This window comes from Ciconia boyciana, chromosome 5 (assembly GCF_034638445.1).
Source record: "Ciconia boyciana chromosome 5, ASM3463844v1, whole genome shotgun sequence".
Taxonomy (NCBI): Eukaryota; Metazoa; Chordata; class Aves; order Ciconiiformes; family Ciconiidae; genus Ciconia; species Ciconia boyciana.
Window position 1 is genome coordinate 47,250,766 of NC_132938.1, and position 27,798 is coordinate 47,278,563.

Consider the following 27,798-nt stretch of genomic DNA (forward strand, 5'->3'; position numbering starts at 1 on the left):
GGGCATAGGTGTTGCTGACAAACACATACACTGCTCTGTGTTGCTTCTCTCCCCAAGACAAATGTAATACAGGTGGTCATCTCACTCAAACAAGTTCAGTTTAAAAACCAGATTCTTGCTGAAGATTGAACCTTGATTGACTTACAGTGGTATCTGCTATCCTGGCTGCATTTGTGTCCTGTACCTCAGAGGTACAGTCTGTCACGGACTTTGGGTTTTATCCCTTTTCTGTTTTCCATTTGTGACCTTTAGATGCATTTTAAATAAACCCTTACCTTTCCAACAACTCTTCCTCTGCTTAAAAAATCTGCAGAAAGGCATTTCTCTAAGTGACACTTTATTACCTCTTTAGATAATTCTTTCCAAAATTTTAAAGGAGTCAAACCGCTGCCAAGCTCACTGTCTCTGCAACCCTTGCACAATGTGGAAACAAATAACGATTGCTATTTTTCACATTCTCTAGTTTCATTGTCTTATCTCCACTTAAATCTTCCAGATGGAAGCGGACCTAGTCTTCCTTCCCAGTACCATTGGAGAGGGGGATGTATGCCTGAAGGTCAACATTGTGCCATGTTTTGTTTCTATTTCTCTTTGACAAAGACCAGTTCGACAGGCTGCTGAAGACAGAGCAACACATCCGTACCAAAGTCCATGGTAACCACTTACTAACTTTTTAAAATTTGCTCTAATCACTGCCCTATGAGGACGTTCTCTGAGAATTCCTGGAATAGGCAAATTATTGGCATACTTGACTTTGAGGCTCAACAGATCTAATGAAAGCCTACCGCTGGCACCCACTGCTGCAGAATACCATTGAGAACAGAGTATTTAGCTGATATTTTGTCATAAATCAGTAGAAGTATTCCAGAGCTAAACTACAACACATTTCAAACAGCTAGAAGAGCTCTCTGGGGAATATTTAATCCCCTTTGAAGAGAGAGCCCTGTTCCACAGAACCCCGTTTAGTTTTCAGTGAGAATTAATTTTTCCAGTTACTTTCATTAATGCATCTTGAAAGAAATCTCAGGTTTATAAAGCAATAATTAGCAATAATCATCTTCAGCTGTGAGTATGCTACAGAAATTGGAGAGTGACGGTAGAAAAAACCTTATGAGACTGGCAGAGCTCTTCCAGCAAAACCATGCATGTGAAAAGAACTTACACCATGCCAGCAATATATAAGACATTAAGAGGTGCACCACGACCATGAGCTTTGACTGCTGAGCCATTCATAATGGAGACCTAGGTAAAACACAGTGGTAAAAAGGACTCGGGGCATTACGGAGAAGGACCGCCCAAGGAGTTTTGTTGTACCTCCTCTCCTTCCTCCAGGAATAACCCACTGGGAAATACAGTCTATTAATGAGTGCAAGGCAATGATCTCCACTGGAAAATGGGAAATGCCTGAATTCCCTAGAACTCGCCTGGGAAGCAGCAGGTGATGACTGAACTGCATTCACAGTCACAGCGGGTCTCCAAACATGCCCACCTGCTCCCAGGGCCACGGAAACGTGCCCTGACCCTGCTCAGCAGACGTAACCGCATCTCTGCATTGCCTCAGAGGCACCGAGCGGCACGGTGCTGAGGGAGGGCAAGGTCGCACAGACAGACCCACAGACACGGCTCTGCTCAGCCTCTTCCTCCTCGCCTTTGCTCTCACCTGCGTGCGCTGCAAACAGGAGCTGCTGCCCTCAGGACACTGCTTCCCTGCACCATGCCCCATAGTATATGCAGTATATCTCAGAGCATATTAGGCTGCTTCTTTTTTTCCCCTTGCCTGTTTGTACAACCGGGAGCAGCAGTGCTGCCACAGCTGCCAGGGGCACACCTGGACCCGATAGATATACCCACAAAATGCCTGAGCAGCTCCTCCAAGCTGAACTCCACGTTGCTGGTAGTAGCAGCAGTACTGAGAACAGATGGGCCAGCTGGCCTTCAAAAGCTATAATCGCTCTCTCAACTACGGCACGGGTATGCTTCCTAGCGTGTCGGGAGTAGGAAGTCATTATCAACTTACTGCTTATTTTGGTTATTACAGTAGTGTGTTGTCGAGACTCTTGTAGCCTGGTGGCAAGCTACAACATAAAAATCGCTTCCACAAAATCTGTGATCCCATGGGGTCTTCTGTCCATCGCTGGAAGGCAGCGTTGCAGCTTTGTCATTTTTGTAAAGCGTTCATAAAACGTGCACCTTATTAACCGCTTGGAAAGTAATCTTAGTTTAAATTGATTGTCGAACAAAGAAGCAGCAATTTGCTGTTGGGGAATGTTTTATTTGCTTTTCACCATAGGAAGGTGGATAGGAAAACAAAGTCACCCAAGTTGGAACTAAATAAATTAAATGCATTCAATTAGCTAATGGTGTGTCTCACAAAAGGTTGCACTATTAGAAAATTAAATTAGTTCTTCCAAATATGCTGAGATTCTTTAAGTCATTAACACCTTTTTTTTTAGAAACTGTCTGAAATATTCAGGGTATTATTTTTCACCATAGGCTTTTTGCTTTCCCTTCCATACCTTTCAGTCCTGATTCTCTTCAGTCTTATAATCAGTACTAATTTGTGAAAAGCATTTCTAAGCTAAATAACTTTGGTGCAATTCATGAGTACAAGGAACATATTTTAGATTTTTCTAATGGAACACGGTGTTCTCAGAGATCAGTTTCACAAGCTATTTTATGATTTAGTACCCCTGGTTACAAAAAGACTCGACTCGAGCTTGTTCACTGGTGGCTTCTTATGCCTGTTTACAGCAAAACAACTGAAGATGGAAGATGGAAGTATTTTGAATTTGTAGTCCTGCCCTTGCAATGTTATTCTGGATGAGCTCCATCCAACTTACATTAGGCTGATTAACAGCAGCGTGGCATTTGCTGGGGACAGCTACAGAGTGGCCAGACGCACCTCCTTGGTGCACTTTCACAGCAGTGTGCTCTGCGTGGTGTGGGGGCAGAGGCTTCCCATTCCCTTCACGCCATCCCGTTGGGATGCTGCAGGGTCTGTGGTTAGGAAATGCAGTGCACGATCAGTCATGTCTTTATAACTCCACCTAGTCCTTGCTGAAGAGACAGGGGGAGAAGGGATGAGGAGATTTCCTGCCAGTACATGTCAACTCAATACGTGGATTTTCAGAGCGTGCTCCTTCCTCTTGGCAGGCATATCTGATCTCACCCAAATCACAAGGCGGCGGGTCCAAGGTGGCCCCCAGCCCAGCTAGAGAGGAGGCTGGAGGAAGGAGCAGTGCTCGGCGCTGCCTCTCGTTCTTGGTGGAGAGGAACCGATCCGTCCCATGGAAAAACCCAAAGTCTGCATTGAAGATAGCTCGACAGCAGGAAGCACAGGCGAAGGTCCTGGGCATGGGGGTAAGGGTTGAAAAAGAGCTAGCTAGGAACATAAAGGCACTTTTCACCAAGAGCGTTTCTTTCCCAGGCAAGCAAAACAGTCAGGTACATATGGAGATCTATTATCTTGGTACTCACATGCTTAAAATCGAGCGTTTTGCTGGCTGAGATCTGGTATGCCCTTATGTAAGCAAATTATTTTTATCTGCTTCTAATCTAATAGAGACTCGAATATTCTGAGAACTCATAGGTCTCATTGCTATGGAAACTAACTCTGTATCTTTAGGTCAGTCTTGCTATCTCTGATTTGCAGAGTCTGCATCTAACCTTAAAAAAAAAAAAAAAAGCCTAGCTGTATTTGCTGTTTCAGTCCCACTCCCCACCACCCTTTGTCTCACTTCTGTAGCCAAAAGCAGAGTCCAACAGCCTTTACAGGGAAGAGAGGTTGTGATAACAGCAGTCCAATGCCAGGTTACTGGTTTCAGTGCCAATGAGAAGTGATTTATGCTGATAATACCGACAATGGACATAGGGACATCAATAGGCAAACCGACCTCATCTGGGGGTAGACATCCCTGTAGGGAAACCCAGCCTCATAGAACAGTACTCTCCTTGTTTTTCTCTTGCTTGGGTGAGCAAGCCAAAATGCTCACCGATGCTCTGAAACACTAAACAACTCTTTTCCAATCCATAGCTTGATAGTGGGAGGATTTACCACTGCATGAACAAGGAGAACTGCTGCCACAGGAGTGATTGAGCTGGTACCATCTCAGTAAAACAGACTGGCCCCATCTGGTGCCGGGACATCTGCCTTATTATGAAATTTGGGGTTTCCCTTCTCCCTTCCAACCTTTCTCCTTCTGCACAACTTCAGCTACCCTCATCTTACAGTTTACGCAAACTTGGACCAGTGACATTCCCGGGATGATATAAGAGAGGTAAACATCCCTATAGGGAAACTGGTACTTGACACACCTCGGTTTCTTTACAGTGCTGATAGAGCTATAAGGTGCTTGCATTTCTTTGGTTTGTTTTTTCTCAGTCACTTTGTGTATTGGGAGAGAAAAATTTGGCTTTTTCAGAGGTAGTTCAAGGACCAATATATGTCTGTATTTCATGGCCTCCAAAGACTTTTCTGCATAATTCAAGGTCACAGAGAATTCACATCCAGAACTTCTTAAAGTTGCTGGAATTTTACTACTCTAGTAACAGAAAAAGTTTTTCTTTGGTTTTCTTATTCTGACAAAAAAGTTGTCTCTTCACCGATAGAAAGGAAAATTGTTTTCACAAAAAAGTAAAAAAAAATTATTTCAGTTGTGATATGCTCAAACTTTTTCTCAGAAGTGGGATGTATTGTAAATTCTGCTGTAAAAAAAATTACTCTTTTGGCAAAAATGGTAAATCTACCAAGAAGGCAGTACTTGTCAGTAAAAATGAAATCTTTTTCTCCAAACTGCAAACACATATACCTGCTTAATACCTTACTTTCTATTTTAGCACATATAATCTATATACCTTACTACAGGACAAATGGGCCTTGTCCAGGTGGCCTCAGCATCCGTGGCTATAGAGGGAGTTCTGTCCACATTCTTCTTTGCTATTGTTTGCTATTTTCAGTTTTAAGTAATTTATTGATTTTTCCCCCCTTTGGAGAACAACGCTAATCTCTTCTATTGGCTCAAAGATGTTTTGGGTTTTTTTTCCAGAAAATTAAGCTTGTATTCCTATTAAACTGGTGCAGCTCCTTTTCCTGAATTTTTCCCCCAGTATGAGTGAAATCACTATCTCACCATGCTCCCTTTTTATCCAAGCCAAATATTAAATATATAAGATCACAGGCAAGCACTCAAACTTTTGGAGAATCAGGATTATGCAATGGTGGAAAATGAGAAGGAAGCATTTTTTTAAAGGTTGAAGGGAATTCAGCTTCAATAGACAGGAAAAATCCCACAAGTTTAATGCTTGTAATGGATGGCAGTGACACACGCTTTGCTTTCTGGGATGAGTATTATTCCATAAAGGAATGCAACACGAACCAGTAGTTAAACTAGGACAGATGTTGCTGGAAATATTTAAAAGATGTTTACTTTATATTATTAGTGATCAAATATGCAATGTTCTTGGGTATGTCATCCTCATGACTTCCCACAAGACATAATATTTTCCTTGTTGGAAAAAGCAAATAACTAAGTTGTAGGCAGCTTTTAGTAACTGAGACATTTTGGACTGGTGATATCGCTGCTTAAATATCCACCAGCACCACCGACCCCCAGCCCAACCGCTTCCCTGGCCTTGCTCCCCTTATTCCCTCCATATCTTCAGAATGCTTCCCCCACCTCCCAGTCACCCTCTCCCAGTACCAGCACTGGTACTTTCCCCACCAGGTTTCCAGTGAGGAACTTCCATGCTCGGCTCCCTGGAGCAAGCTGGCCCTTCCTCCCGCAGCCACCACTCGGAACAACCTTCTTCTTCTGTCATTTACTGGGTGAATCTCTCTGGGCTTGGCTTAAGAAGTGAAAAGGGATTTTTCTGACTGGGATGTGAAACTGGCAAACATGGGGTTTTCCTTCGCAAAGCTTGCAAAGGTTTCGGCTAATGCAGTAAAACTGCTGCAGTCTTCTCTGAGGACACGCTTGTAGTGATTTAAAAAAAATAATAAAAAGTCACTGCAGTTAATATGGTCCTGTGAAGTCAAAGCTTATTTAAGACTGCCTACACTCAAAGTTGAGTTAATATAATCCCCTTTAACTAATCAGGTGCGAGTCGTGTGTGGAATGTACCCAAATCCTCTGTTACAGATGAAAAAAGACTGACCAGCTGCAAAGGACAGGAGGTGTGAACTCTGCCGCCCTTTTTTCTCTCTCTCGAGCCTCCCACTCCTTCAGAACCAAAGCAGACCCTATTGCACTAAAGCAGGGACAGCACAGAGGAGAAAACGTTTCTTCATGATCTCCTTCCTGCTTCCCGCCGCTGCCTGCCCTGTCCTTCATCACCTGCCTGACAGAAGCGTCGTCCTGGTTGCCCCCAGCAGCTTGTGGCTTCCACGCCCTCCCTCTCCTCTTCCCCTGAATAACTGCAGCCACGTCACCCTGGGAAGGCCAGATCAAACACCTTTTTTATTTTTTTAAGGAATAATGACCCATCTCACATTCTCGAAGCCAAAAAAGCAACACTGTTCTCTTCCCCGTTTCACCCTTATTATGTACCCCCATGTTGTTGAACTCCTCTTTGGTTTCTTAGCTTCCATCTACCCTCCTTTTTCGGTTCCCTACCCATTGCTCAATCGCCTCCGGCCCCTGGGGCACCGGGGCCGGCGTCGCGGAGAGAGGGGGTGTGCGGCGGGAGGTCACCGCGCCGGGCTGCGGCTGCAGGGAGGGGAAGGTCACGGGCCACGGCTGGGCCTCGTGCGCCGCGTTCGCCGCACGAGGGGGTTGCCCTCTGCTACAGCAATAGGTTTTGTCCCCTCAGTTCCTCAGCCCCCTTCCTCTTTTTCCTCCCGCTTTTGGTCTGCCTTCCTGCACCAAGCATGAAACTGGAGCAGCCAGAAAGGTGACTGCTGCCATTTTCCAACTACCTCTCCTGCACAGCCATCTTTATTGGCGATTGAACATTTTTGCCCTGTGAACTTTTTTGGCCCGTCGGCAATGGCCGGTGAAGGAGGCTTGCTTCTAGAAGAGCTGAAGCTCTGTGCTGAGGTGGAAAGGCAACATATTGGGGAGAGCTCTGTGTACTGGCCGAAGAGCAAGCCTTCCTCAGGCTCCTACTTTTTAAATGCTCATCTGCTAAATATCTTGCTTTTATATCATTTACAGAATGTTTCCCTGCCCTGAGGCCTTTTCTGTATATGTTTGCTACGGTATGGTCATATATTATTTTTCTCATCAGCCTGAGGGCGCAGAAATTGATACAGCTCTTACACCACTACAATCCCATTGACTTCAGGGGAATTACTTCCCATTAGAGCAAGTGAAATCAGAATGCAGAAATACGCCGTTTCTCCGCTATTCACCATTAATGCTGTAAAGCCCACTGGAGTAGTCAGAGAAAGCTGGAGATTGACTCTTGCTTTACTGAGTGCTATTCCTGAGTGTATGACAGGATAAACCACTTGTTCAGGTACACCTGCAGGGCGAGGTAAGAAGATAAACTCTTACACGTATACCCCTTTCTGTCTCGGATCTCACTGGCACGTAGATCGGCACCTGCCTGTCTTGCCATGCTGTGGCAAAGAGGCTGCGGGACGGGTAGCGCAGGGCATCCTCTTTCTCACTGACAATCAGAACTGCTCTGACAGAGCGGAGAAGAGCCAGTGACAGAATAATTATCTGCTATCTATTTTCACTATCAATTTGGAAATCCTTTTTTTATTTTCTCTGGTTCTTTCTGTTGGGAATTGAAGCACTCAAGCCATTCAGTTACCCACAGAGGGCTTTCATCCTCATCTTATAAATGGGAAAACCCTGAGACCCAGAGATCTTAAATTATTTGTCCTTGGCCATAGATGTGGTGGAGCCAGAAATAGTTCCCAGTTCCAGATTGCCACTTGCATACGTTTAACCACAAGACCATCCTTCTTCTTCATTGCTCCTTAGTGTTTAATTTAGACGCAAACATAAGAAGGCAACAAAACAAAACAAAGAAAACCTCAGGCCCAGATTCACCATGAGTCAGACACACAAAGCTGCCAAACTGCATCCAGCCATCACATGGTTGCTGTAGGAAATGCTGGCAGTTGCCTCCCTATGCAGAGGTCAGTTACGATTGCATACCATGGAGATACTCTCTGGATGGGCTGTGAGTTAATCTGGAAGAGGAAGAGAAAGGATCTGTCAAAGCCAGACATGTTGTGGAGACACATCCTCATAAACAGACCCAGGAACCACCAACCCAAGCTATGTCCTAAGTGGACCTCAAGTCACAAATGCCTTGGGGAGCCCTGACTGGGTCCATCTGGCCTTCAGTTTCCCTCCGCGTGTATTAATTGAATAGTCTATCCCAATTTTTTAATCCAGAAGTTACTAATGACAGTCTTTCTCTTTCCAACGTTAATGTATTTTTCCTGGTATCTTCCTTTTAGACAAAAAGGAATAATTAATATCTCAATAATTAACATCTCACCGTTCTTTGTAATGAAGACGTCATTACTTTCTCAGCAGCTTCTATCTCCATGGATGCAACCAAGGCTAGTGATAAGGCTATGGTGGTATTCTGAGCTTCGCCTATGTACTTAGCTATATCTGTTGAAGTGAGCAGCAGCAAAATGGTTCAAAACATGGACATGTTCAGAGATGAAGGCGGTAGTTCCAGCTCGTAACTGTCATGTCTTGCTGTACACAGTGTCGTTCCCAATGGAGAAGTGAGTTTTTCTACCTTCACGCTGTCAGCTGCACTCTGATTCAAATCTTGAAGTTTTTCTCTATGTACAAGACCTAGAATATATTTTTAAGTGATGAACTACAAAAATTATTGTCTTGTCTGTGCCCTCTGCTGATACAGTCTCAGTGATGAACATATCTTCCATTTTCCTCTAAAATAAACAGATTTCCTCTACCCTTCTCACTCCCCTCGTCCAAGTTAGAAATGTCAGGAATGACAATTGCTGACACTGCACTTGCTTGCTGCAGGACTACTGAGAAGTGGAGCTTTGGTATAAGCAGAAATTGGACCTGCTGTTTTCTCAGCCTTCAGCTGAGGGAAAGAGGATGTTGTCTCTTGCATAAAGGGGTTTCACAAAGAACTCACATAACCTATTCTCAGCCACTGCTGGTTTATAGTTTGAGTTAAACTTGCAAGCAAATGAGTAAGGATTTACTCGGCTTGACTAAATGTTTCTACTTAAAAAAAAAAAAAAAATTCATGAAAACATTGCAGCTCAAGTTTCTCCCATTTCTCATGTCACTAACTCATGACTTAAGGCTACCCCATAGCAAAACTGTGGAAGTTGAGATCTAATATTTGCAGCAACTGATTTGCACAGGCTACAACAAATCCTTTTGCAGATTTGCAGAAGAGAATAAAGAGTCAAAACCAGCTCAGTCCCTTTGTTCCCGCTTCACTGTTGCAAAAGGCAGTTCAATTTCATATAATCACAACAGCAAACAGCTATAACGGAATACATTAAAAACACATTTGTTCAATAAAAGAATGCCATTTCACAAAAGGTCATGCTTTCAGTTTTGAGGAGGCTGCTAGTCACAAGCAAAATGCCAATATATCATATCACAAAGCACTGATTTGTCTATTCCCTAGCCGCCATAGCTACAAAAATGAGACAAATAGTATTTACCTACCTTCTCAGATGCTGAAATATTTGGTCATAAATTAAAAACACATATTACTGAATAGTTAAAATGAGGCACATGTGAAATAAGACGTACAGTTCCATAAAGTGGATAATATATGGGAAATGCACTGTTAAGAGCCTCATCGGAAAAAACAATAATCTTAGAAAAAACAGTAACTATCGGTTTTGGCAGTTTATCTAATTGTGCACAACATTCCACAGCATTTATTTAGAAGACAGCTACTTGATATTAAACTTTAAATATTTAAGACAAACTGCCATTTCAGGGAGTTTCTCCTCTCCACCTAAATGACTGCAGCCATAGCAGTCTGTTTCCAGCGACGGTGTAAAGGACACTGCCATAGATATACACCACTTCTGCATTATCTCATCCATAGCTCTAAAGTGCTATTTCCTATCATTTTAGCCTGCATCCTGTAAAGTTTCCAACATCTTTGAAAGGTGATTTTTATGCTAGAAGAAAATTAACTTTTAACCCAGGGATAAATTTATTGCATCATTTAATCTGCAACCTCCTCTTGAATAGAAGAGCCTAGCTCTTTGTCCATTTGTCTCTCGGGCACTTAGTTAATGAAGGAGGAGAATTTTGCTGATTGTATTGGCTAAATTTTTGTCTTTTTAAAATGTTGTCCAAGCAAAAAGATGAATACTCATCAGTCCAGATAGACAGGGAGAAATACAGTACTGCCTATGATATTCATTCTTCTCTTTTTTTGTCCTAAGTGATATTTTAAAGTAAGTCAGGTTTCTGTACGTCAAGTATTAGAGGCAGTGGCACCTGTAATTATGATTCCTTTTTAAGGAACTACTTTTTGGTGATTTATATCTTTTCCAGAAAAACCCATTCAATTAAAATGTCTGACAGTGGATGGGCAGTCTCATTTTTTAAAAGATTCAGCTATAACAGATCACCTTTATCTCAGAATTTGGGGAATGGAAAAGTACATTGCTTTCCCTTTATTATAGAAAACAAGTAAAAGGAATGGGTTTTGTTAGCTCTCACACCTAGTAACTCCAGAAAGGACAACTGAAATTCCTTGAGTTTGCCATCATGATGAGGTCGTGCTTTTGCAGTTTCCACCTGACCAAGCCTTACAGCTCAGGGCAAGCAGTTCATCGTTCTCAGAAGCAATCTATAACAATTTGTCATCTAAGTTCAGTGAATATCCCAAGTACTGCATGTGCTCCACGTCCTTTGAACGGGGAAAAGACAGAACAGGTCTAAAGATGAGAAGGTATGAAAATAACACGAAGTGAGAGAAGGTGGCTGTAAAGATGGAAAACGATCCAACTGCCATCTCCAAAACGAGAGCAGAAGAGCCCAAAACCAACAGCGGGAGCAGAAGATGGGGGAAAAGGCTGCAAGCCAGGAGGAGACAAAGGCAGAAGCTGGAGAGGTAGAGGTGGGAACTGAAGAAGTCTTTAATCAGTCCTTTCTCACACTTGGTGTTTCAGAATTTGACAATGAAATGACAGCTCTTGAGCCTCAACATACCTCTGCTGTCTAGCAAACAGCTACAAAACCCAACAGGGAAAAACATGCTTTCTCATTCCCCTCATGTCCTACCTTTAAACGTTGCCTTCTGCAACTGTAATTTTACTTTCTTTTTTTCAACGTAATAAAAAAATCCCTACTGTAGCAGCATTAAAAGACAATCAGATTTGACTGTTGGGCAAAGCACAGGAGGAATGCAAATAATCAACAGAGTTGACAACCTAGAAATTTTGGTCCCCTTACATAATAACTGCTGTGTGGATATATAGTCTTCCTCCTATCAGTTACACACGGGCTTCTTTGCCTACACACATCTTAAACATCAATTATCCATGCAACTTAGAAAAAAAAAATCATAATTTATGCTTTCTTACTCAAGGGAAGTTTTGAGAGAAAATTAGTGCTCTAAATGGCAAAATATTCAAACAAAAGCACTGACTATAATTCTGTTATTGATATGAGCTTTTAAATGGCATATGACACATCCAGATTGGTTCCGTAAGAAAACAGGTTTAGGGCTGGATAGTAGCTGAGATTTTTTTTTGTTTGTTTTATGGCTAAGGATAGCCAGATGGCTAAGGATTTTATTGTAGGCATTGGCAAGTTAATGCTGCTGAAAGCCTGACATGATGCGTTGACTCAAAGTTGGAACATCAGATTTTCATCAACATTAAATTCAAGCAATTTTTCTGAAACTGCAGCCTGGATGTGCCACCATGGCTTGTGTATTACCTACCTCAAAAGAAGAAAAACCAGAAACATCGGGAATTATTCTGTCTGAAGTGAAAAAGGTGAGCGAAGAGCATTCACCACAAAAGAAGAGCCAGAATTCTTGAAAACTTGCGTGTGCAAACACGTATGCTAAGCTCTGCTCAGCTGCACACCCCGCTCGCAGGCGGGTCACAGAGCACACTGCCCTCTTCACATCACCTGGCCTGGAAAACTGCATTTCACCCTTGGTCGTCTTCTGCCTTTCAGTTCAGCCTCCAGACCAGGGAGAAGCACTCCAGTAATCCCCAAACCTTGTACTGTAGATGAACCCCTAATACATATGTGATTTGTTGAAAATACATGCATCATGTTCATCAGTTAAATCCCCGATTTCCTAATCCAGGTATGAAAACAGTGTTGGCTTGGAATGCCTGAACCAAAGCAATCTGGCTGGACTTGAGTAGTCTCCAAAGGAGTCACCCGTGGGTGATATTTATCTTTGTTTCTTCATTTGTAGCATAGACAAAGGGAGCCATTTACATTCCTGAAAGATCTTGTCTCAGCAGTTTCCCTTTTGAGACTGTACAGTAAGGGAAAGGGCTAACTGATCTATTTGTGGCCTTCAAATAGTACACCAGAAACTTTATAAGCAGGGACAGGTGCCTGCCCAGGAAAGCTGGTCATCTAATTTTAGATATGCCAAGATGAACAGGAGGAAGAAATATTACAGAGAGAGTAGGGTTAGCAAAGAAAGAATTCTGGCCAGTAAAAGAACAGAGTAACTCGATCAGTGCACGTCCACGCAGCATGACATTTTGTTATTAACACAAAGGATAAAAAACTTTACTGTTAATATCACTTGATCTGCAGCAATTAAACATCCCCCTGGAGTTTCTCCTCTCATCAGAACAGGAATTCTTCCTCAATTTGGCCCCTCTCTCTTAGCCAGCTTCACATCAGATCTTCTCCAATAGTACAGATTTCAACTGCAATAGTGGACACCAACTATCTGTGTCACCACAGAAAGGTTGCCTGAACTGAGCCAACTGCAGCAATCAGCAAGAGGGGGGCTCAGAAAAATGAACAGAAAGCTGCTGCATTTGAGCTATAGCAGAGAAGGTCAACGTTTTCCTGACTAATCAGGGATTTGGGTCAGGAGACATTGGAAATGAGGTAGGTTTTGGATGCCGCTTCCACCGAAAGCGGGATCTGCTTGGCTTGCGGTGCCTCCCAGCACTCAGCAGCCCAGCTGGAAGCCATAAGCAGCTATCAGCTTGGGGCTCATGACATCAACTGTGGCACCGAGCACATTTTTCACATACTAAGACAGCACAGATACAGGCTGTTAGCCGAGGGAGTTTATTAAACAGCCAAACTGCCGCCTGCAGACGCTCCATTTCTGCAGGTTAAGCTTTTTGTTTTGTTGGAGTGATCATATTTTTCAGCTGCAAAGAGTTTATTAAAAAAAAAAATCATTGACATCAGCATCAGTTAAACTTGTGTGTCAGAACACCTAAAAACTAATTTTTGAAACGCATACAATGCCTTGCAACTCCTCTTTGGTTTTCTAAAGGGGCCAAGGTTTCTGGTTGTAAATTTTACTCACCAGTAACTCAACAGTCTTGTGAAACGTGCAGAAATTGCAGAAAGCAGTTTGATAAAGGAAGGCACGTGTTTAACTTCAGCAAGGCCAGCCCCTGGGGATAACGCACTTTTGTACTGCGGCGCAGACAGTCTTGTGAAAGAGAAATGAATTGGCCACGTGCTCTGCCCTGTAGCCTCATGGAAGCTATGCTGAACCGCAGGCTGAGGGGCCAGCTTTTCACCTTATTATACCTTTGGGAAAGAGGAATTACTATTGTTGAGGAATTTTGCAGTGTGCTAAGAGGTTTCACAATCCCAGGGCAGACGGAGATGGTGAAAGAGCCTAGATCTGTCAAGTTAAAGGACTAAATCACTGCTTGGGTCATGTGCCTCTGGCAGCCACCACCCGCTCGCCTGCAGTAGGGTTGCCTTTTTCTGTGCTAAGGGAGCACAGCGTTGCCAATGCAAGAGAGGAGGATTCATCTGGGGGTCAGACAGGGGAAACGAACACGTGCACCCTTACAACGGGCCACACTGCTGGTAGCCCACAGTCTGGTTTTAGACCTGAGAGAGAAAGGCCAAGCCTAAGCCCAGAGCTCTGCTGCAGCCCTGCAGACACCGACACAGCACGCGAGAGAAAACTGTATCCTGACACAGAAGCTGTGGTTGGGCATCCCCGCCTCATGAGAGCTGATTTAGAAGAGTCCCGTCTTTTGATTTCAGAGCCTGTGAGGTCTTGCTCATGACCTCTAGAGTGAGAAACGCATAGAGAACTAGTCTTACAGGTCTACCTAAGTGTACTCTGTATTGACCAGGCAGAAGTCAGCTGCTCAGCAACACAGACTTCTGCTGGGTTCTTTAGCTCTGAGCTATTTCTGAAGATGGCATGATATCAGAGTTACACTAACAAAATGCTTTTAATTCAAAGTTTTAGCATTTCAAAGTTCAAATGTGCAGCTGGTCACATTTACAGGTAATTTTAAATTGAATTTTTACTGCACCAGGAAGCATTGGGTGCCAGCAAGAGTGAAATACAGAAGGCAGCTTTATTTCTGTTGCTGGTTTTAAGGCAAGTTTTTAATAGCTTCCAGTTAGCTTGGGCAAAGGAAGTTAGCTGCAAAAGAAATTACAGAAACTTAAGATTTGCTACACTTAACGTATAACTGAAATAATACACTGCAAAAGGTACAAATAACACTATAGCAGTCACAAGACATGAACTAGAGGGACACGTGACCAAAATAACTGAGGAAAAGTTACACTGAAGTACAAGTTTGAAAAACAATTTAAAAGCTGATATCATTAGTATAATTTTGTCTAAACTAACAAGACGACCGAGTCCCAGTCCAGTGGGACTCCCATGTCCCGAACACAGCACAGGTTGAGTGGTTACTACTACTTTGGGGTTCCCTACTGATTTCTTTATAGAATGGCTAGTGTGAAGCCTCAACCTCACATCAGCAAAAAGCTTTGAAAGAGGAAGACAACATTTTCTTATTCTCTGTTGGCGGCATACAGCCACTTTTCCATGCACTAGACAGGAATTTAAAAAGAGATGTGGACTCTTGTCTTCTACCCAGTGATGACTGTTAGGGTCTGATTTAAGACGTCTGAACTCCGGAGTGTACTCTTAGCTATTAAGGCATGATTTGACCTTGATTTCCGAGCAGCCACTCCTCAAAGCCTTTGCATTCTTGTTCAAATTGTTCCACCTCTTTACGGATTTTTCCGGCTGACCCTTTTGATCCTATTTGAAGAAGCTGAGTGGGGGCAGTTCATTGCGTGGAGGAATATTAGGCCTGAAAAACAACAGCTGTAGCTCCGGCGGAAGTTAGAAAAACTTTTATATGGTGCCGTCTTCCTTCCTTCCTACGAAGCTGCCTTCTGAGCGCAAAATATGCTTAGCAGATCATCTTAATTCTCCAATGACTTTGCCTTTCCCCAGCCAGCAGGACAGCAATTTTGCAGCTGCTGCTACTGCACCTGATTTATCAGCAGCTTGCTTTGCCGGTGCTGGGAGCACCAACAATTGTGGTCATAACTCACGCAGAACCAGGACTCCAATCTTGAAGGAAACAAGAGCTACACGATGCCCTTCTACAGCTTTCACAGCTGTGGGAGATGCTCGGCTGGACTGCTGGGTCCCGCTCCCTCTGACGCCCACTGCCAGTCCCATGTCCCTATTGATTCTCTGTAATGGTCAGGAAGCAGAGTTACAAACTGGAAACAGAATTAATATATTCTGCACTTTTCCAGGAGTTACTCCTCTTGTTAGAGTGTTATTAAGGTCAGAAATAATGACAGTGACCCTCACAGGGGGCTTTAGTGGTGAGGAAGGGAACAGTTAGGATATATTTCATTAGGTTACCTTAGACAGTCTTCGGTGGAATAACAATCAGTTCCGATACGACATACCGTGAAGGGTAATAGGTCTGCAATGCTGAGCTATTTGATGCCAATCTAGAGCTAGGCAAGCAATCTGAAACAAGCTTTTACGCTAACTGCAGCTGGGGAAAAGGAGAATTGAATTGGCACCGGTCCCACAAAACACACGTTTCGGTATTACAGCCAGCTGTAGCTCTGTTACTTCACCGATCCTTCAGGGTGCAGTTTTCATGTTACAGCTAAGCTGAAGTAATGGGCAGGCAATGCTGGGAAGGGGCGTCATGCTTCTCCCTCTCATCCTCAACATCTGGCTATGGATTCTCAAGGCATCAGTAGTAGCTCTCATCTGACCCCTACTGCAAGCAGGTAGGTAAAGGTGGATTTCCACCAGCAAACACAAGTGATCGGCAGTAGATTGGCTTAACTACTGTGAAACCACCCTGCCCAGGATTCCCATTTCACCCCTGCTTTAAGTGAACTACGCTGAAAGGGGCAGCCCTGTTGTCCTCTTCACCTGCTGCAGCCACCTCCCTTGCACTGGCAGTGCACCGCACACGCGGGTGACGAGCTCCGAGACCCAACCTCATCCGATGAGCACGAAGATCAAACCAATGTGCTTATTGGTTGGACGGGGCTCTGAGCAACCTGACCTAGTTGAAGATGTCCCTGCTCATTGCAGGGGGGGTGGACTAGATGACCTTTAGAGGTCCCTGCCAACCCAAACCATTCTGTGATTCTATAAACAGTATTCCTTCCCATAGCAGGCGCCTAGTCTTCTCTTTCTCTTGCTGTCAAACCTTGCATTTCTTCCCTTGGCATGTAGGAAAAACTCAGGGTCCAACTGAGTTTGGGATTTGCTGTCCTTCAGAAACCAGTGGTGCCTCTTAACCACTCATTTTTACAAAAGTCATTAAAATCTCAAGCAGCAGAAAGAAATCATTTCATATCCTTTGTTCTGAGACACAGTTTGCATGCTTGCCTAATTATCCAAAAGGCACCTTATCCTCAAGGGGAGCCACCACCTCCAGCTACCCAGCAGCTGGCCAAAATCAGCCAGCTCCCCAACAACAGCAGCCAGGATTGCCATGGCAATTTATCCCCTTACAGAATGACAGTCACATCTTGTCTGGTCACGGTTGCTTTTCATCTTCTGATTCCCACCACATGGATTAAAGTAAGCAGCACCAAGACTGAATCAGGAACTCATAACAGACACTGTTACAGAGTCAAGTGGCATTTATGACCCATAATTTTACTTTTTTGCTCATTCTTCTTCTATTTCCGCCTGCCCCTGTCCTTTCAGATAGTTTAAAGCCATAACACTGGTTACAGTATTTCAGCTCACATCAGAAATGCGTACATCAGAGCAAAACCGCATTATATCACTATTTTCTATATTAAAAGACAGACACAAAGATGCTGCATTGCCACAGCAGAACATTCATTACAGATACCTGCACGCCAATGTGTAAAAGCTAGTGCATAAGCTGTTTCTGTGAAGCAGTAAGTTAACATCTTGTACACTCCACATGCTTGCCTGTAACACCTTCCCACTGCCTCAAACAAGAAACTCACTCAGAGACAAGTTTGATCTTTCATTTCTGCCTTTATTTTTCTGAAAACTAGCACTTCTCTTGAGTGGTTACTGACTCCTGCCATTTCTTACTAAGTGTTGCTCAGCAGCTTGTCATGAGTTACTTTTCCCCACATCATTCACGCATCCCAACCAAAAAATAAAGATGCATAAGAAGCAAAGAAGCAGGTGTTTGGAAAACCAGAATACATTTCTTTGGCAGCATCCGTATAGTAGATACTTTCAGCTAAACTATCCTTATAGGCACAATTGCAATTGTACGCAATAAGCTTTCGAGGCAGTATATAAGAATGAGATAACTCTCTTTCTCTTTTTTCTTTCCCAAAAGGCAGATGTCTGGATGCCAGACACAATGTCTCTGACTCTTTAAAGCAATTGCCAGGAAGGGAAAAGGGAGGTGTATGCATCCCCCCACCCCAGCTTGGCTGGTAGGACTGTCCAATGACGAAGGCGTTATTTTAGGACTCAGAAGATCAGGTACTAACCTTTGCCGCAGCCTCCCTGCATACCTTTGGCCAATCGCCTCATCCTTCTGTAATGAATGGCGATAATTACCAGAATGCTGAGAAAACAAACAGGAGCTGCTTTTATGCTGAGCCACAGGCACAGGGTGAAATTCCTGACCTGCCACCAGCCAAGCTTAATCAAGAATTAGGAATGGTTAATCAGTGCAGTTAACTCAGCACAGTACTGAGATTAAGATGCATTACAGAGTGACTAGAGACAGGTTTAGTGAATCCAGAGATGATCTCAGTATTGCTGTGTAGTGCTACACTGCCAAGCTGTGCTATCAGGATGCTCTATGCTATACATCATCCTAGAGCACGTAAAACTGCGTCTAACTCGAGCAAGTCCTCCAGACTGTAAAGCTCACAGTCATGTTTCAACCTCAACTACAATGCAACCCAGCTCCGCATCACAGCTCTGAGAAAAAGGGCAGTGGTGTGCATGTTGGCAGCCAACCATCATCAAACTATTGGAAGCATTACAATGCAAAGCGCAGTCTGATGCTGCCAGATTTCACCCCAGACCGCTAACAGGCTCATCCGTGTGCAAAATCGTAGTTACATGCTTTTTAGAGTAGTCTCCTTTTGTTGGGGAAAGAGTGACACTTAGCGATACTCAGCAACCAGCAGCGAGATGACCTGCAGGTGCAGTTTGCCGCTCAGGTTCATCAGGACAGGGATTTCTAGGACCCCTGCTCCAAGTGCTTTGCCTCCCGGGATGGGACCACCCAGCTTTTAGCTCTCTGACCAGACCAAAGTGAAATCTCCTCAGAACAAATCGCAAAGTCCATACCAGCTTTCACCAGGGCTGGCAGAGCAGTTGCTGGCCACAAAAATAGACATGCAGAAAAAGCTTCATATATTTAGAAGAAAAGCAGAGACTACTAATTTAAAAAGAAGCAAGGGGAGGAGGAGGCAAGTCAGCTTTCCTGTAAAGTTTAGTATGATCCCAGGGATGAACTAGTTGGATTAGGTCCTTAGCAGCACTGTAGTTTAAACATCACAAGGCTCAGGACAGGAGCCTTTTGAAGATGAGAACAGCGTTCTTGAGTTACCAGCTTCCTCGTCTATTAAGAGCATAGGCACTCACATCTGGGAAGCCACCAGGTCTTCTTCAGACCTTCTTTAATTCAAGCACATAATAATGCTCAACTACTCCTCCGACCGCTCCCACTAGCCAACGAATTACCTATGACACCCAGAATTTATTTAGCAACATTACAAATGAGCTTTGCATCTCTTGCTTTTGGTGTTTACCCACTGCTGAGCAACAGGAGAGGCTACTGCATTCTTGTGGGAAGAAAATGGCACATGGAAAACCAGAGGCAGCTGTCTACCTTCAGGGTGTAGCCATAGCTAGGTCTAACACAAATGGTTTAGATACCAGAGGCCTGACAAAGTCACTTGGAACATTGGTGTCTAAGTTACGTCCCCAGTGGTACTGCACTGACATAGGTCGGTTCATCACTCACTTTGGGAATCGCATCAGGCAGGCATGCAGAGGACCCTGCTCCACAAGCCTTCAGATTCAGTTCACGTTAGGGACATCAAACCCTGCCAGGAGACAGCCAGAAGTCCAATTATGGTAAAGAGCGGGGCAAAGGAAAAAAGTTAGCCCTCCCTCAGCACTAATCCCACTTTTTTTTATCTGTGCACAAGGCAGCCCACTCCCTATATTCTTGAACAACAAGGCCACCATGCAAGGCCCAGGCTGAGCTGGGACATGGGCAGCTACAAAGGCTGTCTTCACCCATGCAGCAAATGGGCTGCAAAGATTCAGGCATCCCAGACACCTCTGCTTCCCAAATCAAAAGGTAAGATATATTTTCTCTGTTAGAAACAAACCTGAAGAATTAAAGCGTTTGCACCACGACTGCAGTGCCTTTACACAAGCCAGTCCCTTAGAGAAGGCAGGAGAAGCTGATGGTTTGGAAATGTGATTTTTAATTTCACATTGCTCATGGTGCGGCTGTGTTTCAAGGTCAAACAAGTTGCATGTTCTAGGGAATCAGAAATAGTTCAACAAAAAATGCTCAATTCAAAACTCCTATATTTTTCAAAGCTAAAGTGAACAATTTTAGGAGACTTGTCCATCTTAAGGTTAACAGGGCCTGTGCACATCTCAAAAAGAAAAAAGGTGATACAATACTGTAGAAAATGAAAAATGAAAACATTTATGTGACAGTAACACAGAGAAAAGAGGAGAAAAGTCCCCAGGCTCCTTTTGCCTAGGGAAAAAGAGATGAGGTAGATAAAATAAAGCTAAAATGGTAGTTAAACTTAAGGACCTATTTGAAACAATTTTGTTATATGCAGGGTTGGAATTCAATCTAATGGAAGGGAAAACGTTTTTGTGAGCCAAATATCCCAGGCCTTGACCCCACAGCACTCTTATCAGATAGCACAACCACTCCCTGGGAAGTTCTCAAGTAGACCTAAGTATCACTTCATATGTCCACATCCGCAAACATTTCTCTGCCCATAGGAGCAGGAGCTCTTTCTTGGTGGGAAACTCCTTCCTCAGGGGATTCTGCTCTCTCTCAAACACCGTTTTACCAGATCACAGTGGAATCTCTCTTGTAGCTCCAAGCGGAAGAAATCCAGTTTATGAGATTATATTTATTTTTAAGTGCTTGACTGTCACTCCTAAGCCCTTTGGCCTTGTGTTGACCTTTAGGATTTTGAGACAAGATGCTACTCTACTTGTACTGCTTAAACTGTTTTAGCTTTGGGATTGTGCCAGACAGACAAGTGACTGCGACTATTATGAGTCATTTTCCAGCATGTGGATTACTAGCATGTGGCCACTTAAGCTAATTTTATATGGGATCGGAAGCCTTATAGGTCACAGTCTCATGGTTTGTCACTCAGCTGCATGTCCTTGATGTCCAAAATCCTGTTTCATATATTCAGTCATGCTCTCTTCAACCGTCTATGTACAGAAAACCAAAGAATATGGTGCATGGATGATCAGCAGAAAGCTTTGCTATGTTATATGACTTTTTCATTTAGAGATAAAAGGAGGAAGAAAGACTGGCAGAATTTTGGCACAAGACTTAGTTACTTTGTGATATAGTTCATGTTTACTTACGCCTGCTGTAGCCTTGAACTCCTCCTTACATATGAAGAGACTCTCTTCACTGGTTCTGTGACCGTCCTTGCCATTTATATAAGACGGAAAACAGTTAAATCGGTTGTTCACCATTAATATTTGTATTATTTCAAGTCACATCTTTTGAACAAATCACAGAATTTGACTGCAGAGTTTGAGACTTTTTCAAATCTAGGTATTATTTTCTCTTTTGCAGCTGCCAGTTTTAAAAGCTCCGTGGCAGCCCTCTCGGCCATACCACGTAAGTATTTATTAATACAGGTCTCCACCCTTCCCCAGTGCTTGGCCATTTTACACCAGTCAGCCTGTGCATCTGCCTCTTGCTAACCTGTCACAGTCCCAATCATATGAATTCTGAAAGAGATTGGCCAAGTGACCTTTAGAAAAAAGCTAAACCACTTGATATGGCCAACAGCTTAACTACAATTTTTTAAAAGTAGTGAAGTCAGAGCAGAGGAGCTTCATGGAGTCTTACAAAGCCTGGGTGGAAGCCTAGGCTGCTGCCCCGCACAAACCACTGAGCCGATCCAAGGACCCACAAGTATCAAAGACATCAGGAGCTGGAGCCGTCTCACTCCTTTTCTCTCTCGTTCCTAGCTGAGGGGGTCCCATCTCTTCCCTTGCCCTTACACTGGCATTTACTGGAGCAAAATTCAACTTGTTAACCCAGCAGACAACCATCAGCAGCTTTTTTTCTGCAAACATGCTGCACCTGGATATGAGTGATTCAGTGAGCAACAGAGCAAGCAAGCAACTTGCAGATGCAGCTAGCATGACAGGAGGAAAGACTGGACAGGGTAATGGGGTCTTCCCTTTGTTATAGGGGTTAGCTATTAAATTGTTTCAAGCCTTCTCATGAAAGCACAGACTTAGAAAGAGGGAGGCAGCTACACAATTTGGCAAGAAGAGAGCTGGAGTGAGGTTAGAGGTTACCACACTCCATCCTCTGATATACTTTGCACGTTAAAAACACCCTTTCATTCTCCTAAGCACCAAATTTGGTTAATCTCTGTAACAAGTCACCATTTGTGCAGGAGTACTAACAGGAGCACAAATTACACAGGAGTCGTAGTAGAGAATGCAACAGACATTTCTCCTTACTTCAAGTGTGTGCACACAAGCATTTAGCACCTCTGAGTGTGAGAAAATAAGTAGATTTATTTCCAAATGCTCCAGAGTTGATAGTTACTGCAGCCAGACCAGAAAGCCAGAAGCTGTACTCAGAGCACTGTGAAAAGTCCTTGATGCCAAAGTTCTTGCGCTTTTATTTCCAATCTTTATTAGCCTGACCAACAAGCAAACCTCAAACATTTCAGTCTACAGCTAAGAAGTACTTACACCCTACAAATCAGACTATACCTCAGACCTGTTCAAAGATGTTCAGCATAACTACAGTTGATCATCTCTTCTCTGTTTTTATTTCATAAATAAGGACTTTCCAGTAAGTTGCAGAATACTAAATAGAAATTCAGGTCATGGAGAGTTTGACACAAACTGAAGACCACTTTATTTTAAACTAATTCATGTCAAGTCCATCAGCCAATTCATAATCTAGTGGACATGAGGTGTCACTCATTACTGTTAGGTTGAGTAATTTTTAAAATTGGATATATTCTGCAATAGCAACACATTTTCCAGATAGCTCTTATTCATATGCACTTGAGCTGTGCCAGCCACACAGGTGTGTGGAACCTCTACAGGACCTATTCCAACAGTCAGTGTCTTCAATTTCCATTATTTTTTGCAGTTAGTTTTCACACTATAAGAGCTCTTGTTTACATATATAAGTGGGGTAAAGCTTCCAAAGATGCTAATAGTGTTCAATTGGGTTCCAAATTTTATGAAGCCTTCCTGTTAGACATTTCTTGCAACATTTACTTACTCCACTAACAGGTTATCAGACGTCCACACACTATTAGATCTCAGCTACAACAAGAATAGCTATTTCAGAAGTTTTAAAAAGGAAGATACCAAATACCACTTAAGTTCATTTCAGAAAGTTTATTGCACCAAATGCCGCAAAGAAATAGACCAAAATGATAGCGTACATAAACAACTATAAGAAAAAAACTCATGTAGTTTGACATTGGTATTCAGTCATTCCTAAAAAAGCCTATGCTCTCCAAACATGCAATAGCAACACACATTTTTTTTTCTACTATAGAAAACCTGCTATGTATGTCAAATTAGCCCACTTGACCTAAAAAAAAAGTCTAGAGTATATTCAGCAGTTCAGACTTGATTTTGATTTGGGTCCTTTTAACTGAAGTAGAAGTTCTACTTGAGGGATAAGTGATAATTTTGTGTAAACTTTATATACAAAAGTTTGGTGTGTCTGAAAAGAGGTTTTGACTTTAAGAGTAAAGATGCATACAGTAGGGAGTGTGGAAGATCAATCTATAACTCTGGAGGATACCATTAGAAATGTGAATTACAGAATCAGTGTCTATTAGTTCCTTTTGGGCAGAAAATTGTATACATTAGTTCAGAGAGTACCTACTTAAATCAAAATGTTTAGATCTTGGTATCATTTGGGGTTAAAGAATTCATGTAGATTAAATACTACAATTTAGCAGTTCATTCCTCCCCTCTGTGTATGAAGGTTTAGTCTTGCCTGAAAAGAAGCATACATTCTTTAAATTGCACTGTGTAAACTGCATTTACGTGGGATTTTGGAAAGACTGTGCACTCCCACTTAACCAATAAAGTATGTATTTAAGTTTACAAAAAACCTACATAATACTGATAAAAACAACTTTGGAATATTTGAAAATTAAGCTACATTATCAAACACATCTGTACACTCATATCACTTTTCATCCTATTAAAATAAAAACAGAAACATGCCCTAAAGATGTCTAACAACACATCTGTAAATACTTACTGCCCTGTCATGCCACACTAATTTACATAAACAGCAAGATGCTATCAAAAACAAGTTAAAGACTTAGAGTCAAAAAAAGCCCTAGAAGGTGGAATCCTGTCAACTGAGGTAGTACATTTGGTGGAGGGGAAAATATGTATTTAACTTTCTTTAGTCTAAAGCCTTTTAAAGGTAATAAACAGCTTTAATTTTGGATTTTCTTTCCCCCAAAACTAAAACTGTGAGAACAAGATAGTTCATGTAAATTCTGAAGAGCAGCAAAATGTTAGAGAAAGCAGCAAGAACTATAAAGTTTTAGCCTGGGCTGAAGAAAATCCAAGTGCTTTTGACCATCAGCTTACATGCCACCCCTAGGTTAATTTGATGTCTTGCCAAAAGGCAGATTTTTAGGTTTGTTTTTTTTTTTTAAATCATTGATGTAGTACAATCAGGTGTTACCGATCATGGCATTAGCCTTGAAATCACTGAATGTTGGCTGACCTTTGACTTCCTTAGTACACTCTATGATAACAAAAGCACATATTTCTATGTTAGCACATATTTCTGAAGAATTGTCAGAGTCTGTTCAGATAAAATCCCAACTAATACTTTAAGAGAACTGGAATTTACTTTTAAAGAACTCAGCTACTATTTAAGAGTGACATGAAATAGAGAAAGTACATGAGGACTTCTATATACACTCAGGGAAGCGGTTTCATAGACTTACACATGCGTGCGCACACATTCTCCATCACAGGGGTAGTTTAGGAATATGTGACTTGCTCTACTTTGTCTTAACCTTGTGGACTAGAGAGTGATATCTGCTAACAGCTATATGCAGAGGTAAGTTTACTTTCCAGCAGACAGAAGGATTCACAGACGAAAGATATGAAGAGTTTGCTTAACTATAAGCAGTAGGAGAAAACCTGAACCATAGAAAGATTTTAGCCTTTTTAGGCAGAACACTAGGGACAAGTATGAAAATGCGATAAAAGAAACATCTGGAATGTCAGGTCAGAAACCCAGCATATAAGGACAGCTTTAGAAGCGTTGTGTCAGAATACAAAGTATCCCTCCACTTGAAAACAACCTCTCTTCACAGTAGGTCAGTCTACCTGTTTCCCTCAAAAAGCAACACAAGGTTAATCAAGACCCCCATCACATTTAAACAACTCACAATATGCACATTTCATTATTTCAAATCATTGAAAGTTTACTGTAGAAAAGTCCAAACATCAAGGTAGTAGGAAATAAAAACACTTTTAATAAAAGTGTGTCCCTTCAGTGTTAAAAATCTGTAATCACCAACAAGGAGAACTCACAACCGGTGACCAGGAGTCTTACTAGAATTCACTATTCCCAAGCAACTGTGTTGCTAGCATTTTGCTTGCAAGCTGACAATTTCAGACACCTCATTCCTGCTGGCTCACAACAGAACAGTCCAACATTGAGTTTTCCATTTCTTTAAGAATGTTTGTTTTGATCCTTTGTTCTTTCCTCAGTCTGGTCCACAGTTTCATATCCAGCTTAACAGTGCTTTATGCAATAAAAGTAATTTTTTTTTTTTTACATTCATGTTATCAACCACATGAAAACAGTAAAATACAAAATTTTATTTTGCTTTCTAGAAACACAGAAGGCCAGTATCAACTAGTGGAGAAGTAGTTTCTGGTCTCAGAGTAGTTAACCTATTAAGGAAAGGCACCCGGATGATAGTTCAAGATTTCTGTAGAATCAAAAAGGGTAATTGCAAACATTCATAGTAATATCAAATATTGGGGTTCGCCCCCTACATTTCATTTTACTTCAAACAATGCTCCTCTTTTATTCCTACTTAGAGTGACAACTAGTAGCTGGAAAAAAGTCATACTTTTGACTGAAGGTTTGGTGGGGGGTTGTTGTCTTATTTCCCCAATAAGATTGTCTTCAGTTTGTGCCAATTGCTTGGTGTACGTGCCCACAGACATGCACTAACAGCACTGGTATCATACAGAAGTTTGTCAAATTCATAATCCTCGGAGATCGTAATACTTGATGACACCAAGACACAGGTTTAGTTCCCAGGACTACAGTCATACAGAAACTCAAAAGAGTTACTGAAGTTGCATCAGCAACAAATGTAAACTTGTAGCAGAAATTCCATAAGGCTTTCCCACAAAATCCCTATCTCAGAAGTCCATTCTATTCCACTTCTAGCCATGGGCCCATTTGAATGCCTTCTCATTAAAACAGAAGCAGTCACAGCTTGCTTAACCCCTTGTCCTTTAAGGGAAAAGTCACATCACCTCATGCACACCTCCATTCCCACATAACATTTGGCTGCTGAATCCAGGTTCCTTGTTCTGAGCTGGTCAGTCCTACTATACAAAATCATGCTTATGCTCTGCAAGAAAATCATGTCCCATCTAATACACTTGTGTATAGGAATGCTATATACATAGTTTACAGCTCCTCCTCCTCCCCAGCAAAGAAACATACACCACACCACACTCAAGTGTAGTATTACGAAATCCATTCTAACCCACTTGTTCTTTTAACTGTTACTTCATGGTTTTGAGCAGCGTTTTGGACGGCAGCTCCTGGTCTGCCACATAGTGTTAACTTTTGTCCTTTGAATAAAAATAAAATGCAAGGATACAGTCACTTTCTTGATTTAAGTCAGAAGTGAGATTGTAAGAAAAACCTGAATGCCTTTTACATTATGTAAACTGAAGTCCTCCGATAAAATATCCGGTTGAAAGCAGAATCGGAAGGTGGTAGAATGTACAGTCATCACCTGCTTTCCTCAGTGTTCCCCTTTACCAGTGTTTGGCACCTCTGTTCTTCATTCAACATTCCCATTTTCTTTATTTTACTTTACGGGAATGACTATCCTGAGATTTGAATTTATAAGAGTATTTGAGCAACATACGGGGAATGAGTACTTGCTATAGCAGCCAACAAAGGCAAGTCATTGGATTCAATCCTAGAAATTTAAAAAAAAAAAAAGAGACAGACTTTAAAATATACAGTCACCTTCACAAAAGAAGAGAAACACAAGAGGGTAGTTTTCATCCACTTTAAAGAAACTGGAAGTGTCTTGCTATAACTGAGTTCATTGTTTAATTATTTATTGCCATTACTGATAACATACCAGTAAAGGTAGGTAATAATGTTTAAAACCAAGAAGTATGCTACCATTTAAGTCAAAAGATAGCAGTATTACATTTTGTGATATATAATCTTTTTTGGTTTAAATGAAAACTTTTATTTATTTGCTAAACCATAAGCCTTAGCTTGTAGTCTTACCGGTCAGTAGGCACCATAAGCCCAGTTTAAGAAAGTACTAAACATCAGCTTATGGAAGACTGCATTTCATGTTTTGAATATAACTCAGTTCACCATACAGTAGCACTTTCTTACCAAAAAATGACCAAAAGCTGGAATTATTAGTTATTATGCAATAACAGTACCAGGAATGTCTCTCAAATGCAATGCTCAGTTTCCAACCATTTCCAATGTAAAGCTGCTCAGAGGCCAGGACGTATGTGTGTGTATATATATTTACACATATACAGACACTGAGGAAAGTGCTTATTTCAGGGTTTCACTATTTACAACCACATTCCTCAGCATGAAATCTTGAACAGTCTGGATAGAGATAAATTAAGTTTTACCTACAGTGCTAAAAACCATCTTCTTGGGAATGTGTATTTACTTCTTCCCCCTTCCCCCTCTTCTGCTGTCAGCAGATGCATCCCTAAAGGTTGTATGCCAATCAAGTACTATTATTAGAAGACAGCTGCCAAACAGGACACCTGTCTATTTTCCTACATCTGCTTTTTGAGCACTCCTCTTCCCTCAAGATACAACTGCACGAACCTAACCTTCCAAAAATTCTCAAGTATTTGTTGGGAAGGAGTTTT

At 42.1% G+C, this 27,798-nt stretch overlaps 2 protein-coding genes across 6 annotated transcripts in view; one reads left to right on the plus strand and one right to left on the minus strand.

The window, feature by feature from the left end:
- Positions 1-20,275, plus strand: part of SPMIP2 (sperm microtubule inner protein 2) — a 35,362-nt gene extending 15,087 nt beyond the window's left edge. The window contains 3 exon segments of the mRNA XM_072862462.1: positions 601-654; positions 19,578-19,732; positions 20,235-20,275. Coding sequence (XP_072718563.1) covers positions 601-654; positions 19,578-19,732; positions 20,235-20,275 — 250 coding nt within the window.
- Positions 20,276-23,031: 2,756 nt separating this feature from the next.
- FNIP2 (folliculin interacting protein 2) overlaps positions 23,032-27,798 on the minus strand; it is a 52,855-nt gene continuing 48,088 nt past the window's right edge. For all 5 annotated transcript variants that reach the window (XM_072861699.1, XM_072861695.1, XM_072861694.1 and 2 more), the window contains one exon: positions 23,032-26,858. In XM_072861699.1, coding sequence (XP_072717800.1) covers positions 26,780-26,858 — 79 coding nt within the window. In that variant the 3' untranslated portion in view covers positions 23,032-26,779. The remainder of the gene's footprint in view (positions 26,859-27,798) is intronic.